This window comes from Myotis myotis, unplaced genomic scaffold (assembly GCF_014108235.1).
Source record: "Myotis myotis isolate mMyoMyo1 unplaced genomic scaffold, mMyoMyo1.p scaffold_m19_p_9, whole genome shotgun sequence".
Taxonomy (NCBI): domain Eukaryota; kingdom Metazoa; phylum Chordata; class Mammalia; order Chiroptera; family Vespertilionidae; genus Myotis; species Myotis myotis.
The window spans coordinates 57,039,380-57,055,800 of NW_023416401.1; the positions used below are offsets into that span (position 1 = coordinate 57,039,380).

At 41.9% G+C, this 16,421-nt stretch overlaps 1 protein-coding gene across 3 annotated transcripts in view; it reads left to right on the plus strand.

Moving 5' to 3' along the window:
- RBL1 (RB transcriptional corepressor like 1) overlaps nt 1-16,421 on the plus strand; it is an 87,833-nt gene that overhangs the window by 1,108 nt on the left and 70,304 nt on the right. For all 3 annotated transcript variants that reach the window (XM_036322354.1, XM_036322353.1, XM_036322352.1), the window contains exons 2-4: nt 5,535-5,668; nt 15,755-15,955; nt 16,331-16,395. In XM_036322354.1, coding sequence (XP_036178247.1) covers nt 5,535-5,668; nt 15,755-15,955; nt 16,331-16,395 — 400 coding nt within the window. The remainder of the gene's footprint in view (nt 1-5,534; nt 5,669-15,754; nt 15,956-16,330; nt 16,396-16,421) is intronic.

Genomic DNA, 16,421 nt, shown 5'->3' on the forward strand with positions numbered 1-16,421 from the left:
GTAGAATTGTGGTGGAATGTGTTTCAATAATTACTCTAGTGGCTTTGCATTCAAAGGTTCTCAGGACCCAAGGGGCCTGGACTCACCCATAGAGTGCTCCACTGACTCACTAAACAGTGGAATCATTAATTGTGCTGCATTGAAAGGCATGGAGTTGGAAATTTGCAGTTGTGTGTGTCTGTATATAAGGGCAAAGCACCCAAGAGTGACTCTTGTATGTCTCCAAGGTAGGACTGGGTAGACTGGGTAAAGGACATAGCCAGTATGCATCTGTGGGAAGCATGACTGGAAAGCTGAGGAAAGAATAAGAAAGTAAGGGATATTATGAATTATGGCCTCTCAATGCAAACAAACTGATATTTTAGAATATTTTTTTATTGATTTCAGAGAGGAAGGGGGAGGGAGAGAGAATCATTGATCGGCTGCAACCCCAGAAACCAGGAATTGAATCTGGACCTCCTGGTTCATTGGTTGATGCTCAAACATGGAGCTACACCAGCCAGGCAACAAACTGATTTTCAAAAGCCTGAGAAAGCATTTCTGACATATCAGGTTCTCATTTGGTCTTAGTGAATAAGCATTTACTGAGTGCCAGGTGTAGGCCATAGTCTAGGCCAGTGATGGCGAACCTATGACACGCCTGTCAGAGGTGACACGCAAACTCATTTTTTTGGTTGATTTTTCTTTGTTAAATGGCATTTAAATATATAAAATAAATATCAAAAATGTAAGTCTTTGTTTTAGTATGGTTGCAAATATCAAAAAAATTTCTGTATGTAACAGGGCACCAGAGTTAAGTTAGGGTTTTTCAAAATGCTGACACACCGAGCTCAAAAGGTTCGCCATAACTGGTCTAGGCATTAAACTAGGCATCTCTTTCAGATTCTTGAATATGCCAAGTGTTCCCACTTACGTGCTTTCTCCATTCCATTCCCTCTATGGGAAAACTTTCCCCTCACCCCCTATCCCAGGGAAAATTGAAGAGCTAGATCTCCAATTAAGGCAGAGTTGATCAAGACAATATTAAATGCTTGATTTAGAAAGCATAGATGTGTGAATTAAGATTTCCTTTTTTTTAATTAAGATTTTCTGATTGTTTTTTTCTACCCAAAGTGTTTTATTTTCTTCTGTCTTTTGTTTTTGGTGAAAGGCTCTTGAAGTAGGCATTTTCATATATCTGCTGCTTCCTAAGAACCCCTCTCCCCAGCCATACTTCTCTAGTCTACCTATTAGTAACAAGCTTCTACTTACATTTTCCTCTATCATTTCTTTTTATAGCATAGTAGAGGCCTGGCGCATGAAATTCGTGCATGGAGGCAGAGGGAGGTCCCTCAGCTCAGCCTGTGCCCACTCGCAGTCCAGGAGCCCTCGGAGGATGTCCTTAGCGCTGCCGCAGAGGTTGTCCTTAGCACTGTCGGACATCCTCAGCACTGCTGCAGAGGCGGGAGAAGCCCCCACCACCTCCGCTGTGCTTGCCAGCTGTGAGCCTGACTTCTGGCTGAGCGGCACTCCCCCTGTGGGAGCACACTGACCACCAGGGGCAGCTCCTACTTTGAGCGTCTGCCCCCTGGTGGTCAGTATGCGTCATAGAGATTGGTTGTTCCACCGTCCAGCTGATTTGCATATTAGCCTTTTATTATATAGGACTAGAGGCCCGGTGCATGAAATTCGTGCACAGGGGAGGGGGTTCCCCTCAGCCCAGCCTGCACCCTCTCTAGTCTGGGACCCCTTGGGAGATGTCCCTCTCACAATCTGGGACCACTGGCTCCTAACTGCTCACCTGCCTGCCTGCCTGCCTGATAGCCCCTCACAGCGCTCCACCCCCCCCCCCCCCCCCCCCCCCCGCTGGCCTGGTCTCCCCTCACAGCCCCCCACTGCCGGCCTAGTTGCCCATGCAGCATGCTGTTCGGTCGTTTGGTTGTCTCTCACTAACCCCCCTGCCAGCCTAGTTGCCCCATGCAGCCTGCTGTTCGGTCGTTTGGTCGTCCCTCACTAACCCCCCTGCCGGCCTGGTCCCCCCACACAGCCTGCTATTCGGTCATTACTGTGAGGATGTCCTGACCAATTTGCATATACCCTTTTATTAGTATAGACTAGAGGCCCGGTGCACAAAAATTTGTGCACTGGGGGGGGGGAGGGAGGTCCCTCAGCCCGGCCTGTGCCCTCTCACAGTCTGGGACCCCTCGGGAGATAATGACCTGCTGGCTTAGGCCTGCTCCCAGGTGGCAGAGGGCAGGCCTAATCCCTAGGTGCAGCCCCTGGTCGGGCTCAGAGCAGGGCCGATTGGGGAGTTGGGCGCCGCCCCCTGTCATGCACAGACCAGGGCGATCGGGAGGTTGTGATGCCACCCTCAGTCACGCTCAGGGTAGGGCCGATTGGGGGGTTAGGGCACCGTCCCCTGTCACACTCAAGGCAGGGTCGATGGGGAGCTTGTGGCGCCACCCCCTGTCACGCACAGAGCAGGGCCAATCAGGGGGTTGGGGCGCTGCCCCCTGTCACTCACAGAGCAGGGCCCATCAGGGGGGTTGGGGCTCTGTACCCTGTCACGCACAGAGCAGGGCCCATAGGGGGTTAGGGCGCTGCCCTCTGTCACGCACAGAGCAGGGCCCATCAGGGGGTTGGGGCGCCGCCCTCTATCACCCACAGAGCAGGGCCGATCAGGGGGTTGGGGCACCGCCACTGTCACATTCAGGGCAGGGCCGATGGGGAGGTTATGGCTCTACCCCGTCACACACAGAGCAGGGCCGATCAGGGGGTTGGGGCGCCGCACCCTGTCACACACAGAGCCGCAGGGCGATCAGGGGGTTGGGGAGCTCCCCCCTATCAGGCACAGAGCAGGGCTGATCAGGGGGTTGGGGCGCCTTCCCCTGTCACGAACAGAGCAGGGTGGATAGGGAGGTTGTGGCCCCGCCCCCTGTCACACACAGAGCCGCAGGGCGGTCAGGGGGTTTGGGCGCTGCCCCCTGTCACACTGATCCCAGTGCCGGGAGGCCTCGCGGCTCCGCTGATCCCGGTGCTGGGAGGCATATTACCCTTTTACTATATAGCATAGAGGCCTGGTGCACGGGTGTGGGCCTGCTGGTTTGCCCTGAAGGGTGTCCTGGATCAGGGTGGGGGTCCCCACTGGGGTGCCTGGCCAGCCTGGGTGAGGGGATGATGGCTGTTTGCAGCTGGTCACACATCCTTCAGGGTGGGGGTCCCCACTGGGGTCCCTGGCCAGCCTGGGTGAGGGGATGATGGCTGTTTGCAGCTGGTCACACACCCTTCAGGGTGGGGGTCCCCACTGGGGTGCCTGGCCAGTCTGGGTGAGAGGCTGAGGGCTGTTTTCAGGCTGGGGGTGACTGAAGCTCCCAACTGCTCCTTTTTTTCTTTTTTTTTATTCTGGGCCAGCTTTAGCTCTGAGGCTTGGCTCCAGCTCTTAGGCCTCCGCTGCTGAAAGTAGGTTTCTGGCCTTTGCTTACAATGTTGTGATCCTGCTGGCTGAAGCCCGGTGGACTAAAGCAGGTTTCTGGGGTTTTGTTTAGCTTCTGTATTTGTTACATAGTTGCTTAGAGTTGCAGCTTAGAGGCCTGCAGTAGCAGGCGGAGAACGTTGGAGTCCTCCATCACTGAAGCAAGCAAGCCTCATGTTAGTTTCAAGCTGCCTGGCTGCGGCCGCCATCTTGGCTGGCAGTTAATTTGCATATTGCCCTGATTAGCCAATGGGAAGGGTAGCGGTCGTACGCTAATTACCATGTTTCTCTTTTATTAGATAGGATATCTCACCAGTTACAGATAATAGTGTCTGTTCTTCTTAGACTTGGAGTTCCATGAGGTCAGAAACCATCTTTGTATTTCTAAAACCTAGCATCAAGGACTCAAAATAGATATTATAGGTGACTTTATTTTTTAAAGGAAAAAACTCAAAGCAATAATTCTGGTACTTAAATTTTTTTTATCTTAATGGTGTTTTCATATAGTAGTCTGTATCCAAAGGCTCTATTACACTTTCTATTCCCAAATAATTCATTAATTAAGTCTTTAAAAAATATTCAACCTTAAGCTTACCTTCCTCTCTTTTTTTTTTTACCTCCCTCTTTTAATGCCTTGGACAAATAAGACTTTTTACTACTTTAGGGTAGGAACACTGGATTTTAGCTTTATTTGTGGCCACTCATTTCTTCCCACCCCTTTTGGATTATTGCAAGAAATCTATCAGTCTTTTCATCCTTCTAGAGCAGAAGTGAGGAACCTTTTTTTTTTTTTGCTAAAGGGCCATTTGGATATTTATAGCATATCTGCAGGCCATACAAAATTATCAAGTTAAAAATTAGCCTGCTAGCCCTAGCTGGTTTGGCTCAGTGGGTAGAGCGTCAGCCTGCAGACTGAAGGGTCCCGGGTTCAATTCCGGTCAAGGGCACATGCTTGGGTTGCGGCCTTGGTCCCCAGTGGGGGGCATGCAGGAAGCAGCCGATCAATGATTCTCTCTCATCATTGATGTTTCTATCTCTCCCTCTCCCTTCCTCTCTGAAATAAATAAAAATATACTTTAAAAAAAATTAGCCAGCTATATTTAGTCAAACTTTTAATTAACCCACCCCTCATGCCTTGGCAGGGCCAGACTAAATGATTTTGCGGGACTTATACAGCCTGAGGCCAGACGTTCCCCACCCCCTGTTCTCCAGTCTGGTCTTAAAGAAGATCTGCAAAGCAGTGAATAGCAGCAGTAGTATGCCAATGGACATGGACAACAGGGGGATGAGAGCATGAGTGTGTGGGGGGGAAGTTGAGGTTAATGGGGCGGATGAAGACACATTTGTAGTACCTTAACTAATAATTAAAAAAAAAAACAGTAGTATGTTGTGCTTTGAAATTTGTGTCTACCTCTTAACTTGAATTTCACATAGAGATCATCAGTGAAATCATGAAGTGATTCTAGCTTGAATATATTTCAAATCTACCTCAGAGAATTGCGTTGAATTATCAAATGCCACCTTTTTTGTAGCATTATAAATTGAGATATCTGCTAAAATAGAGAGCCATACTTACTATTTTAAAGATTGGGATAAATAATTCCCCCAATTTTTACCTCACAAAAATGACAGTCTCCTTTATGTTGTTCAAGATAGATGTTTTTATGTGTAATTCCCTTGTCATCTTTCTACTGTTCTTTCCTTTCTCTGCCAAACTAGTTAAAAAATGGTGGAAAGGAATTTTGGCATCATTAAGGCCATGACTGGTATCTTAAAATCGAGAAAGCTAGCGCTGAGAAATTTTAAGACAACTCTTTCAGTAATATTATATTTGAGTATAAGTGAGAGATCTAGCTTTGGATTAATACTGATTTAGCATGTTATGCAGGACTGAGAATAAGAAGTTTTACACCTACTATTGTAGCTAACTAAGCTTTGTGACCTTAGGCTAATAATTCCTATCTCTGGCCTGTTATATACAGAATGAATATTAGACTAGATAATTCAAAGATTTCTTCTGGTTCTAGAGTTCAAGCATTTTAACATAATAAATTCATTTTGCTACTTGTCTTTTTCCTGCCAGGGAGAAGTTATACACTGGTTGGCATGTTCATTATATGTTGCATGCCGCAAAAGCATTATTCCCACAGTTGGAAAGGGTATCATGGAAGGAAATTGTGTTTCACTTACCAGAATACTACGTTCAGCTAAATTAAGGTAAAGCGCTTTGATTTTTCAAACATTGTTTTATAAGTTCTAAATTGGTTTTTAGAATTTAATTTCTCTTTATTTTAAAACATTTAATTTCATTCTTTTTTTTTTTTAACGTCATTGTTTTGTAAGCTTGTTATCATATTGCTATTCTTTCCCAGTTCTCCTTCCACTGCCTTTCTTCCTCAAATTCTTACTTCAACTAAGGCCTATGTACTAAATCTTTTTTTCCCTATAATTTTTTCATTAATTTTTAAAATTAATTTCAAGCACAAAGAATACCCATGTACCCTTGATCCAGATTCACCTATTATTAATATTTGCTTTATTATTTGATCTTTTTCTCTTAAATAATATTTTTTCCTCAACCATTTCAAATTAAGTTGTGTACATTATAGCCCTTTACACCTAAATACTTGAATTATGTGTTTTCTGAAATAACTATAGTACAGTTATCAACTCCAGCAAAGTTAACATTGATACAGTAATTTTATATAATCTGTCATCTCTATTCTAGTTTTATTAGTTAAGCCAATAATTTTTCTTTATAGCATTTTTTTTCTTTAAGTACAATCTCCAATCTAGAATCAAACATTACATTCACTTATATCTCTTTAATTTCCTTTAATCAGGAATATTTCCACAGCCTTTGTCTTTTATGACTTGGCATTATTCTTTGCGTAATCCAAAGAATCATAAATCATGCCAAAGCCAGTTGTCTTGCCAACACCAAAGTGAATTCTGAATCCAAACACAAAGATGACATCTGGTGTGGTCTTAAACATTTTGGCTAGTTTTTCCTGAATTTCTGCCTTGGGTACTATTGCCTTCCCAGGGTGAAGGACTTCGATGACCATTTGCTTCTGTTGAAGTAGTCTGTTGGTCATGAACTTCCCGGTCCAGATAGCCACTGTGTCATTCATGATGAAGGTTCATCTTCAAACAGCCACAGAGGGAAAAAGAGTGGTTTTTTAAATGTAGACTAATCATTTTAAAAAGTTTTAAATCTCACATTCTTTTTTTTTTTTTTAATTCTCACCTGAGGATATATTTTTTTAATTGATTTTAGAGAGAGAGAAAGAGAGAGAGAGAAAAACATCAATGTGGGAGAGAAACATGCATCAGTTGCTTCCTGTATGTGCCCCGACTGGGGATCAAACCCACAACCTAGGTATGTGCCCTGACCTGAAATTGAACCCACAGCCTTTCTGGATATGGGATGATGCTCCAACCAGCTGAGCCACCCAGCTGAGACAAGTGTCACATTTTATTTTATTTTATTTTATTTTTTTTATTTTATTTTATTTTTTATTTTTATTGATTCAGAGAGGAAGGGAGAAGGAGAAAGAGATAGAAACATCAATGATGAGAATCATTGCTTGGCTGCCTCCTGCACACCAGCCATCTGGGACCAAGCCCACAACCCAGGCATATGCTCTAACTGGAAGTTGAACCATGACCTCTGGTTCATAGGTCGATGCTCAACCACTGAGTCACTCCAGCCGAACAAGCATCACATTCTTAATTGCTAAAAGGACAGTAGATCAACATAATCATGTTCATTTAGAAAAATGAAAAAGAATTGCAAGTGTTATTTGCATTGATTTGTAATACTTTGGGCTATTGTCCAAATTTCAACTTTAAATGATTATGTAGATCTTTATAGTCATGGGAAAATACCCATCAAATATTGTTAATAAATCATACTGCAAAACACTATACAGTGGAACCTCAGTTCTCGAACTTAATTTGTTCTGGAAGGCTGTTCAAGAAGCCATTTGTTCGAAAACTGAATCTTTTTTTCCATTAGAAATAATGTAAATTGTAGTAATCTGTTCCAGACCCCTAAATTATTCCCTGTTTTAACCTTTGTTAAAGTCAATACATGTCTAATGTACTGTTTAATCTATAAACAAACAATTCTTGCCCTGGCCAGTGTAGCTAGATGGTTAGACTTGCAGTGGTTTTCAACCTTCCTAATGCCGCAACCTTTCAATACAGTTTCTCATGTTGTAGTGACCCCCAACCATAAAATTATTTTCGTTGCTACTTCATAACTGTAATTTTGCTACTGTTATGAATCGAAATGTAAATATCTGATATGCTCTATGTGTTTTTTGATGGTCCCGACCCACAGGTTGAGAACCACTGGGTTAGAGCCTCAGCCTGCACGCTGAGGGTACCTGGTTTGCAGGTTTGATCCCTGCCCTGTGGGGATTTGACCAATCCATGTGTCTCTTTCACGTTGATTTCTCTCTCTCTCTCTCTCTCTCTCTCCCCCCTTTTCCCTCCCTCCTTTCTACTCTAAGAAAGTCAATGGAAAAGATATCCTTCGGTGAGGATTAACAAAACAAAACAAAAAAACCCAGAGTGGCTTAGTGGTTGAGCCTCAACCTATGAACCAGGAGATCACTGTTTGATTCCTGGTTAGGGCACATGCCAGGGTTGTCAGCTTCATCCCCAGTGCAAGAGGCAGCCAGTCAGTGATTCTCATCATTGATGTTTCTCTCTTTCTCTCCCTTTCCCTTCCTCCCCGAAAGCAATAAAAGTATATATTTTTAAAAAAACAAACACTCCACATCTTTTCTTAAAGTTATCAAACCACCTCCTACAAAGCCTTAAACTAATCACTTTCAGCACTGGTTCCAGGGGTGCAGCATCTTTGCTTTTTCACATATCATTTCCTCTGAAATGCTGTCACAGGCTAAGGGCTTTTCATTTATCCAAATCAACAACAGTTTTTCTACCTCTTCAATTGCCTGTGATCATTGTTTTGTGAGCACTTTCACACCCTTAGCATCATCAGCACACCTGATGGCGTCTTTATGCTTTAAAATTGTGCTAATGGTCCATTTCACCAGCAACAAAAGCAAAAAAAAAGCAAAAATTCACAGCGCAATTTCCTGAGAGGGTGGCCTGAGAGGCTTTTTGCCATGCTGATATATCAACATGAAAGGGTTGTCAGGTCAAGAATGAGTTTTGTTAGAAAACAGACATTTTTTCCATGAACTTGGTTGAGAACCGAATGGTTCGAGACAGAGATCTTTGAGAACTGAGGTTTGACTATAAATATAGATGTACATGTGAAACTAGAAAATTCTTATTGAGTATTTATCTGTGTGCCAGGAACCACTTATGTTCTAAGGGTTTGCATGTCTTTAACCATTTAATCCTCACAGTTAATCCCATGAAATAAATCTTAAACTGAGTCACCAAGAGGTTAAATTACTTCCAAGTCCATGTATCTACACACAAGTATTATATTAGTATGTCTCTTTTGAACTTTATTTATATTCAGCTTCAGTTTGCAAAAAAACTTAAAGCACCCTATATGGTTTGGCTCAGTGGATAGAGCGTCGGCCTGCGGACTGAAAGGTCCCAGCTTCAATTCCAGTCAAGGGCATGTACCTTGGTTGCGGGCACATCCCCAGTAGGGAGTGTGCAGGAAGCAGCTGATCGATGTTTTCTCTCATTGATGTTGCTAACTCTCTATCCCTCTCTCTTCCTCTCTGTAAAAAATCAATAAAATGTATTTTTTTAAAACATAAAACTTAAAGCAACTTCCAACTTTAAAAAAGTTTCATGTAAAAGTTTATTTTGCTATTAAGTGTAGTATTAAAAAGTAGTATCTGTTGTGCAATTTAAATTTTTTAAATATATTTTTATTGATTTCAGAGAGGTATGGAGAAGAAGACAGAGATAGAAACATCAGTGATGAGAAAGAATCATTGATTAGTTGCCTCCTGCATGCCCCCTATGGGGATCAAGCCCACAACCTGGGCTTGTGCCCTGACTGGTAATCAAACCCAGGATCCTTCAGTTCACAGGTCATCGCTTTATCTACTGAGCCAAACCGACTAGGGCTGCTATTTAAATTTTTAATTCATTTTAAAATATAAAGACATTGTCTGTATCTCCTTTTTTAAGTATTGAAAAGTAATTCTCTGCATTCTTTCACAAGTTTTTTACTAACTTGTGATTTACTTTTTTTAACTTGTGATTTAAACCAAGATTATTTTCATTTGTTATTTTCATATTGTAGGAGAACCAGAATGAAAATTTAGTTCATGAAAAATTAATTTTTATACATTTTAATTGGAACATTGATGATGTTAATTTTTTACAATGTAAGTTTTTTTTATCTTTTGAGTGCTTTTAAAATTCAGTATTGTGCTGCTATTGGGACATATGAGCCATATTTTTTATCTCTGCTCTATAAATTTGTTTTTCTTGTTTGTGGGTAATGAAATACACATAACGAAATTTAACTTTTTAAAAGTTTTTGTTGTTTTTTTTAGAGAGAGAGGAACAGCGATGAGAGAGAAATCGATCAGTTGCTTCCCACAGGCGCCCCAGCCAGGGATTGAACCTGCAACCTGGGTATGTGCTCTGATGGGGAATAGAACATGCCACTTTTTTTTTTAAATATATTTTTATTGATATCAGAGGAAGGAAAAAGGAGAGATAGAAACGTCAATGATGAGAGTATCATTGATTGGCTGCCTCCTGTATGCTCCCCACTGGGGAGCATACCTAGCCCACAACCTGGGCATATGCAAACTCGGGACCCTCAGTCCACAGGCCGACGCTCTATCCACTGAGCCAAACCAGCTAGGCCGAACATGCCACCTTTTGGTGTACAAGACAACATTCCAACCAACTGAGCCATGGTGGCCAGGGCATAATTCATCATTTTAACCACTTTTATTTTTTCTTAAAAAAACACTGCATGGCCTTGCAACAGATAGTCAGTGCCAGGCTTCAGTTTCACTTTTTTAAATCTTTATCCCAGGATATGTTTATTGATTTTTAGAGAGAGGAAAGGAGAGAAGGAGAAACATTGATGTGAGAGAGAAACGTTGATCAGCCGCCTCCCATATGTGCCCCAACTAGATCAAACCTGCAACCTAGCTAGGTATGTGCCCTGACCAGGAATCAACCCTGCAGTCTTCTGGTTTATGGGATGATACTCCAAAAACCGAGCAACCAACCCAGGCAGGGCCCATTTTAACCACTTTAAGTGTAGAGTTCAGTGGCAATAAATGCATTTTTATTGTTGTGCAAACATCTCCAGAACTTTTTCATCTTCCCAAACTGAAACTTCATAACAATTAAATAATATCTTCTTTCCTCTCCTGCTAACCCTGGGTAACCTCCATTCTACTTCCTGTCTCTGTGATTTTGCCTATTCTAAATACACTAATAAAAGACAAACATGCAAATTGACTGTACCTTCACTACGCCTTAAGCCATGCCCACCAGCCAATCAGCAACGATATGCAAATTAACCCAGCCAAGATGGTGGCCGGCAGCCACGGAGCTGGAGCAAGCAGGAGGCTTGGTTGCTCCAGTGATGGAGGAAGCCAAACTTCCTGCCTGCCACGGCCGGCTCTGAGCTCCACTCAAGGCAACAAAGTTTCAATTATAGAAGATAAATAAACCCCAGATACCTGCTTTCAGCCGGCTGTGGCCACAGAGCTGGAGCAAGCAGGAGGCTTGGGTTGCCCCTGGCGATGGAGGAAGCCAAGCTTCCTGCCCCTCCCTGGCCGGCTCTGAGCTCCCCTCAAGGCTACAAAGTTTCAATTATAGAAGGTAAATAAATCCCAGAATAAAAAAAGGAAAAAAGGAGAGGCTGGTAGTTTCTGTCACTGGGGGCTTGGCCAGCCTGAAAATGGCCCTCAGCCCCTCACCCAGACTGGCCAGGCACCCCAGTGGGGACCCCCCACCCTAAAGGGGGTGTGGCCAGCCTGAAAACAGCCATCAGCCCCTCACCCAGGCTGGCCAAACCTCCATCGGGTGAGGGTCCCCACTCGGGGGGGTGGGGGGGGCGGCTTGACCAGCCTGCAAACAGCCATCAACCCCTCACCCAGGGTGGCAAGGCACCCCAGCGGGACCCCCACCCTGATCCAGGACACCCTTCAAGGCAAACCAGCCGGCCCCCACCCGTGCACCAGGCCTCTATCCTACATAGTAAAAGGGTAATATGCAAACTGACCATAACAGCAGAAAGACTGGGAATGACTGGTCACTATGACACACACTGACCACCAGGGGGCAGACGCTCAATGCAGGAGCTGCCCTCTGGTGGTCAGTGTGCTCCCACAGGGGGAGCTCTGCTCAGCCACAAGCGAGGCTGATGGCTGCCAGTACAGTGGTGGTGGTGGGAGCCTCTCCTGCCTACTTAGCAGCACTAAGGATGTCCAACTGCAGCTTAGGCCTGTCCCCATTGGCAAGTGGACATCCCCCAAGGGCTGCCAGAGGGATGTCTGACTGCCAGCTTGGGCCCGATCCCCCAGGGAGCAGGCCTAAGCCAGCAGGTGAATATCCTCCGAGGGGTCCCAGACTGCAAGAGGGCATAGGCTGGGCTGAGGGACCTCCCCTGAGTGCACAAATTTTTGTGCACCGGGCCTCTATTCTCATATAAATGAAATCAAACAGTATTTGCCCTTTTGTCACTGGCTTATTTCACTTGGCATAACACCTTTTTTTTTTTTTTAATATATTTTATTGATTTTTTACAGAGAGGAAGGGAGAGAGATAGAGAGTCAGAAACATCGATGAGAGAGAAACATCGATCAGCTGCCTCCTGCACATCTCCCACTGGGAATGTGCCCGCAACCAAGGTACATGCCCTTGACCGGAATCGAACCTGGGACCTTTCAGTCCGCAGGCCGACGCTCTATCCACTGAGCCAAACTGGTTTCGGCGGCATAACACCTTTAAGGAAGGATACAGCATATGAATACTTAGCATAATGTCTTTAAGAAAATGACTGATTTAAAAGCTAGGGCAGACCTATATATATTTTTCTCTTTTTAAAAAGTTAAATTTATTGCTATAACACTGGTTAATATAAATTTTAGGTGTACAACTTTGTAATACGATATCTGTATACTCTATTGTGTGCTCACCACCTCAAGCCTAGTCTCTTTTTGTCACCGTAATATCTGACCTCCTTTACCCTCTTTTTCCTCCGCCCACCTCCTTTCCCCTCTGGTAACCACCATTCTGTTGTCTGTATCTATAACTTTGGTTTTTTTATTTGTTGCTTTTTGTTTTATATCCCACATATGAGTTGAAACTATATACAGTTCTTGTCCTTTTCTGACTTATTTCACTTAGCATAATACACTCAAACTTATTTTTTCTAATGAACCTGGAATAGCTTATTCTAGAAAGTAAGGAAGTGCTCAAAAAAAAATGTTGGGGACATATCCAAGGGACATAGGAGCTAATTTGAAAATGTTTCCAGTAGTAGCCAAACCTGGGATAATTTGAGCATCAAAATGAATAGGGACAGTTATGAATTATAATTTTCTGAATGAATTTTATACTGATGATAAATAGGGGAGAAGGGAAAGCTCCTTTTTACAGTAGGATGCCAATTAATAAATGTAGAAGAAATGATAGAGTTGGGGCAGGGGGAATCACCATTTCACAACCTCATAGTAATGATTGAGGGAAAAATCTTCAATGGATGCTAAAACTAGGGAATAGGCTGTAACCGGTTTGGCTCAGTGGATAGAGCATCGGCCTGCGGACTGGAAGGTCCCAGGTTCGATTCCAGTCAAGGGCATGTACCTTGGTTGCGGGCACATCCCCAGTAGGAGGTGTGCAGGAGGTGGCTGATTGATGTTTCTCTCTCATCGATGTTTCTAACTCTCTATCTCTCTCCCTTCCTCTCTGTAAAAAATCAATAAAATATATATTAAAAAAAAATTAAAACTAGGGAATAAAAGTTTGATGAGAAGCAGAATATTTACATAATTACAAAGATTCTCCTCAGTTACTAATTACAAAGGGAAAGATAGTATCTTGGAGGTTGAAAACTGGGCAGATCCTACCTAAATTAAGTACAGAGTTATCAACAATAACCAATAGATATGGTCCACTGAGAAGGATGTAACATCACTTGTGCAGTACTGTGTCAAAAATACATGGCCTAAATCTAATGGGAGCATGAAACAAACCCAAATTACAGACATACTACAAGGTAAGATCAGTAAAATGATAACAATGTTTAAGTTTTTTGGGCTTTTTTTTTAAACATTTTGATGCACTTCGTTCCAGGTTAGAACAGCCCTTTGGGGGATAGGAATAAATACAATAGATTTATAAGGGGATGTATTAGTCAAGGCTCTTGTTTATTAAAAAAAAAACAAAAAAACCCCAAAACTATCAATTCTGGCTAATTTGAGGAGAAAAGAAATTTACTAAAAGGATATTGGATAGTTGACAAAGTCTTGAGAATACCTGACAGAGTCTTAAGGATGACTTATAACATTAAACTTGGAAAGAACAAAAGGAGGCTGGCTACACAGCCAAAGAGCTTATCACAGGATACATCTAATAGGGAGGGATACAGTTTGCATGGCCAGCAGTGCCATCCCTGGACATTGATACAGTATTTGCCCCTAAGAGCTGAATATTGTTATTGATCCTACTATAAGAATTTACAACTTCGTCACTTCTCTGAACCACCAGCTCCTGATTCAAAATCCCAAACATATATCAAATCAAGGACCTCAGTTTTCGTGCCTTCACCCTAACTTCCAATGAAGCTGATGTATCTTGTAGAAGGCAAAACTCAAAAAAGTGGGGAATTACCCTAGCCGGTTTGGCTCAGTGGATAGAGTGTTGGCCTGCAGACTGAAGGGTCCCAGGTTCGATTCCAGTCAAGGACACATGCCTGGGTTACAGGCTTGATCCCTAGTAGGGGGCTTGCAAGAGGCAGCCGATCAATGATTCTCATTATTGATGTTTCTATCTCTCCCTCTCCCTTCCTCTCTGAAATCAATAGAAATATTTTTTTTTAAAGGGGGAATTCCTCAGACAAGGAAAGGATTTCACATGCTTGAGCATACCCCATTTCCAAAAACAAAGTCCTCCATAAAGGACTAATTTGTCAGTCAAAATATTTAGTAATCTGTCAATTTTATTTCACTACTCTTGTTAAGAATTTAAAGAGACTCTTAGAGTCTCAGATTTCAATCAGCAGGAGGGGAGTTTGAATATCTGTGGACAATTAGTTGATGATGTCTTTCATCACCTTTTAAAAAAATATTTTTATAATATATTTATTGATATCAGAGAGAAAGAGAGAGAGAAACATCAATGATGAGAGAGAATCATTGATCAGCTGCCTCCTACATGCCCCCTACTGGGGCTTCCATCACCTTTTTAAAAAAATTACAAGTATTGCCCAGTTGGTGTTGCTCAGTGGTTGAGCGTTGACCTATGAACCAGGAGGTCAGGGTTCGATTTCAGTCTGGGTACATGCCTGGGTTGTGGACTAGATCCCCAGTGGGGGGGCATGCAGGAGGCAGCTCATCAAGGACTCTCATCATTGATGTTTCTATCTTTCCCTCTCTTTTCCTCTCTCTCTAAAATCAATAAAAACATATTTTTAAAATTACAAGTGCCATTCCATATATATATATATGTGTTTGTGTGTGTATATATATGTATATATATACACACACAGTTAAATGCACTTTAACACTACAGATTTTCGATCTAAGACCACACTAACATAGACATAAAAAATGTCCCCATAATTGAATAAGCCAGAAAAGAAAAGTAATAATCTATTAAGTTATTTTCTGGGTATGTACTACCTTCTTAGTTTATATTTAATGGTGGAACCACACATTGGAACATAAACACTTGAATTTTATTCTGAACCTGTAACTGTCTGATACTTTGTGATCAACTTCTAGAATCCACAACTTGGGATATTCTGTCTTTCCTCAAACTAATTTTGTAAACTCATCAATCTGTTGACTAACATTAATTTATATTTGGATTATTGTCTAGGTGCTGTAGGTAGATAGGAGTTGTCACTCCCTTTATAGTAGAAGATATGGTATATAATGACCACTTATTCAAAATCTAAATTCCCATGATGATTCTGGGAACCAAAATGATTTCATAGCACTTGGCAAGTGAGGTTTTTTGCCTTTCTTTCTTTTTTTTTTTTTTTTTAAATAAATTCAGGCTGTTTAATAAAGATTCGTAGGCATAAATAGAAGTTTTCTTTTCCGTCCATTATATGGACTCATTTTAAAGTTGTTTTTTTTTCTATTTGTTTAGTTTAATACAGTTTTTTAGTAAAATGAAGAAGTGGATGGACATGTCAAACCTGCCACAAGAATTTCGTGAACGTATAGAAAGATTAGAAAGAAATTTTGAGGTGTCTACTGTAATTTTCAAAAAATTTGAGCCAATATTTTTGGATATATTTCAAAATCCATATGAAGAGCCACCAAAGTTACCACGAAGCAGGAAGCAGAGGTAAGACCCTTAATCCTTACATCATTGACATAAAAAGTATGATATAAAGTCACTAGGGGTATTTGCATTTTTAAAACTCTACTTTTAAAACTTAAGTTTCTATTAAAATCCATTTATAATTACCCATATCTGGAAATTCAGGGTAATAATTTCACTTACTTTTTTATGTTCTGATTATTTTATGCATATTGGAAAGGCTTATTTAAGTTTGTTTAAATTAACCAGAGGTTGTCTGTCCTTTGTGAGTGGAATTTTATATGTAATTTAACTTTATTATTTGTTATTTATATTTACTGTTTCAGTTTAAATGGCAGCTGTGGAGTGATATTTAGCAAGTTAGTAATTTAAAAAGTACATTTCCCCCCTTTTTTTTAGGAGGAGTCCTTGCAGTGTTAAGGATCTCTTTAATTTCTGTTGGACACTCTTTGTTTATACTAAGGGTAAGGTGATACTTTTCAGTGGTTTT